The 4,029-nt window shown below is 43.0% G+C and overlaps 1 protein-coding gene across 7 annotated transcripts in view; it reads left to right on the top strand.

Moving 5' to 3' along the window:
• Positions 1 to 6: 6 nt before the first annotated feature.
• The window catches only part of LOC119302412, an 8,212-nt gene continuing 4,189 nt past the window's right edge, over positions 7 to 4,029 (top strand). For 3 of the 7 annotated variants that reach the window (XR_005147566.1, XR_005147567.1, XR_005147557.1), the window contains exons 1-2: positions 7 to 392; positions 1,438 to 2,716. Coding sequence is in view for 1 of the 7 variants with exons in the window: in XM_037579448.1 (XP_037435345.1) it covers positions 18 to 392; positions 1,438 to 1,461 (399 nt within the window). In the remaining 6 variants the exon portion in view is untranslated. Of the gene's footprint in view, positions 393 to 1,437; positions 2,717 to 4,029 lie in introns of those variants that run through there. The other 4 variants (XR_005147562.1, XR_005147558.1, XR_005147559.1 and 1 more) reach the window with 4 other exon arrangements.

Below are 4,029 nucleotides of genomic sequence, written 5' to 3'. Positions count from 1 at the left end.
GCCTACGCCCACCCCTGATGCCACCTTCTTCGATGCGACGTTGTCGACACCGTCGCCAACAAGTACGGCTGGGACCCCGTCACGGAGGTCCGGGTCTGGCCGCTCAACACCGAGGGCGCGCTCGTCGGCGCCGTTCAGCGGTACGAGTTCCGCGCCGGTGCGGGGGCGCCGCGGTCGCGCTGGCACGGGCCTCTGACGGGGCCGTCAACTGGAGCCGCCCCGACGCCCCCGCGGTGGAGGAGGTGGTCTGGCCCGACGGGGTCGACTTCGTCGCCGGCGACGGCGCCCTGGCGTTCGGCACCGGCGTCAGGGACATGGACATAGTAGGGCCGTTCGAGCTGGTGGTCTCCGATGGCGCTGGCGGGGGCCTCGCAGAGCTCCAGCTGCCGTCGGTGAGTGCTGTTTGACTTTTAGCTTTGCTGTTGCTTCAGATTTTTGCTTCTGGTTGCTTGCTTGCTATGTAGTTGAAGTTGTGTCACCTTCAAGATGAAGCAGTTACTACAATTGGTGAATGGTCTAGCTGGTGCTTACCCCTTTTCTATTTGTGACTTTGAATTGATTGAGGTTGTTGTAGTGTCTCCTCACTATTTAGTACAAATATATCTGGTTTAATTTTTGTTTTGTGTGTATTGTGTCGATTGGAACAATTTTCTCCTAGATTTGCAGGTAAATTTGTAAGGATATGCAACAAAATTGAATATCAACACCTTCAATTTGGTTCCACTTGTCGCTCTGACCCTGATTGCACAGTGCCACCTAAGTACTACTGAACTGTTGAATGGTAATATGGAAGAGGATACAAGTATCGAGTGTGTGACATGCTATGTGCATTTAAATTTGCTTTGTTAAGTACATTAGCACACATATGAGAATGCCTTTACTAGGGGTGGCAAATCAATGCCCAATATGTGAGATACCAGAACATTGGACTCTTCTTTTCAATGGCTTCTACTTAAATGTAGCTTTGTGGATGTTCGATTTTGAATTTAGCTTAACTCTAAAATATCAAAGACAGGACACAACATTTTATTTTGGCATGCCTGGGCAAGGGCTTGTTTTGGGTGGAAAAGGAATGGACACAAATACGATAATCAAACATATTCAGTTTTTGCCTGCATAGTTAATTATAATGTATAGCAGTGATGTCTATATATCTTTGATTCTCGTGTGTTGGATATCTTTGGTTGCTGTGTGTTAGTTATGTCTATAACAGTCACAAAATAAAAAAGTCACTCCTCTCCCCGGGTACCACCCCCGCCTCGCCCAGATCTGCCGATTGGGTAGGAACAGCTGGTCATCCTATACACAACATGTGTTGTTTAATTTTGATTGGGTTTTCTTCTATTATGTTTGTGTAGTAGATGCATGTTGGAGACTGATGCCCCGTCCTTTGATACTCCAGTTCTGATTATTAATCTCGCTTTTAAACATTTTTAGGTGTCCTGTCTCCGGCGTTCTTGAGCACCATTGGGTCGAGGAAGGAGAAGCCATCCTATGGACTAGAACAGTTTGTGTGAGATTTTATTTTCTGGTGGGTTTATTAGCTGGCTTGGAAATGCTCCCTTGACATTGTCCCATTCATCAACACAAAGATTGTCAGCCTTTACCCAATTGCAAGATCTTCAGAATAAAAAAGGGGAGACTGAGACCGGTAGAAAAGAGATTCTTCAGTACACAATATATGCATCTGTTGATTTTGCAATTGTCCAGGTTAGATTCTCTAAAATATTCAAGGATCTCTTGGACATTTTTTTGGGCATTGTTGATCCATGAATCAGCTGTTTTCGAATTCGGAAACAGTTGAATTCCTGGAAAACCATTTCACCACACGTGTTCAGTTTGTTATTTTGAGTCCATGCCCCCTGCTTACACAGCGGCGAGGCCAACCAGGGCGTACAGGGGCGGAGTCGGCAACTTGGTAGTGCGTCCATTTACGCGTGGTGGCCTGCGGATTTGGGTGCATGACAGCCGGCCAACATGCTGTGTGGGCGTGATGTTGTCGACATGTTGTACATGAGTGTTGGCTGCCAGAGGCGCGCGTGGCTGACCGATATGTGTGTGGTGCTTGAGGATAGCTTTATTCATATTCTTCCAATTTCGAGAGAGGAAGAGAACTCAGTAGTACTGCCAATTTTGGCACGCAATGTTCGTTTTTCAGATTCACCATGATTGGTAATGTTGTTTAGTACTTTAACTTTGTCATGGTTCAATAAATAGGCAGTTAATTTTTGTTGTTTGAAAGGAAAAGCAGTGCTACAATAGCACGGTTGATTTTGGTTGCTAGAAGGAAAATCAGTGCTACAAATTTTAGAACTAGGATGTTGTTTTTCACAGTTCGGTCAAGTATTGCTTATTTGCATTGTACGATCACAACTTTAAGCTTAATCTTCTTTTAGTTGTGTAGCATTGTAGACCTGGGTCCTTTATTCCTAGCAGATCAACACATTTGGTCAGATTTAGCTTATTTGATAATGTGCAAACAATAAATGGTGTGAATATATGCGGAGTTCGATGGAAAACATTGAAGTGTATGATGCTCCAGGCTCGGCGACAAGTGTTGTCGTCATGAGGCCAGACGACTTGTTGTGCCAATCCGGTGAGAGCATCCAATAGCGGAAAGTCATCCGAAGAATCATGTCCAGTGAGTAGTCCAGCTCCAGCAACAAGACCACATCTGGTTTTCACCAACAAGCTGGACCAGCGGCATTGTACTCGGGTAAGCTCGTGAAAATTCTTCCAATCCAGACATTTTATACTGATAGCTAACATCAGCTTATTGTGGTTTATATGGTCCATGTAAAGCTGGCATCGCACGGCTACACTTCCAACAATTTTACTTGCTAACAAAAATCAAGTAAAACTAAAAGAATAGTTCTTTATCTTGCTGAAATAGGTTTGGATGCACAGTGTGGTATATATATGTTAAGTTTGGCCGTATGCAATAATGCAATGCTTATGGTTGATAGTGCTACAGATTTTCTTAGTGGGCAGGAATAACTGGTCAGCCATTCGTAACTTCTATTTCTATTACAGCAGAACTGTTTTTTACATGGAGCTAACCGTTTTCTTCTTTTTCATCAGTAGTACTATTTCTTCTTTTTCTTCAGTAGTTAAGGGCATATTTCGGAGGGGAGCATACGTATTACCTTGATTGAGTTGAGTTTCGTGTTCTGCGTTACTGTTATAAGTTACCAGCAGCAAAGAAAGAGTCATGTACTAAAATCGGATAAGGTAGTAGGCTCTTCCAAATCATCTGGTTCATCATTTTCCCATACAAGTGCTACTAAACTCTACTAAGTTCTATAATGACACAAGATTAACATGTTACAAGAAGTGTACTGAGTAATGAGTATGCACACAAAATTTGAACATAATTACTGTTTTTCGTCGTGCCAATGTATCCATGTTGGCTGACGAGCTATCTTGGTAACATCATTATGTCTCGTGGATGGGATAAAAAGAAGAAATATATATTCTGGGTGGATGCATCATATGAGTGGGTGGAAGCTAATGTATTCCAGTTTTTATGAAAACAATAACTTCTATTAATAATAAGGAATTTTCTGCGTTTTCAGAAAAGCAAAAGAAAAACAATTGGCAATCTATTGTATGAAAAACTACTCTTCCATCAGATGAAGAATGGTATGTTGGCTTCTTCACGTCCGAACTTCATGCTACAAAAAGCACTAATCAGTTTAACCTTATTATTGATGTTTATTGAAATTTGATATAAAAAATGGTTGCGTAATGGCACATGAAGCAGGATGTGCCTCTTTTTTGCCCGGTCCAACGCACGGGCATTTGTACTAGTAATAATAATAAATATAAAGCACGGATTGAGTCTCCGGATTCACCGTCACGGCGTTTTTACACAAAGGTCCCTGTGCTTTTTTGAATTAACCCTCAATCCGTTAAATAATATGGAAAAACGTTTCGTATTTCTGGCTCACCCGAGCATGCGTTCGACAGAAAAAAAAAATACCCATCCCCAATTCGTGCGGCCGCGCACCCCACCGATGGATCCGCCCC

This window comes from Triticum dicoccoides, chromosome 5A, assembly GCF_002162155.2.
Source record: "Triticum dicoccoides isolate Atlit2015 ecotype Zavitan chromosome 5A, WEW_v2.0, whole genome shotgun sequence".
NCBI lineage: Eukaryota > Viridiplantae > Streptophyta > Magnoliopsida > Poales > Poaceae > Triticum > Triticum dicoccoides.
The sequence above is the reverse complement of the archived record's forward strand: the minus strand, read 5'-3'. Positions and strand labels throughout refer to the sequence as shown.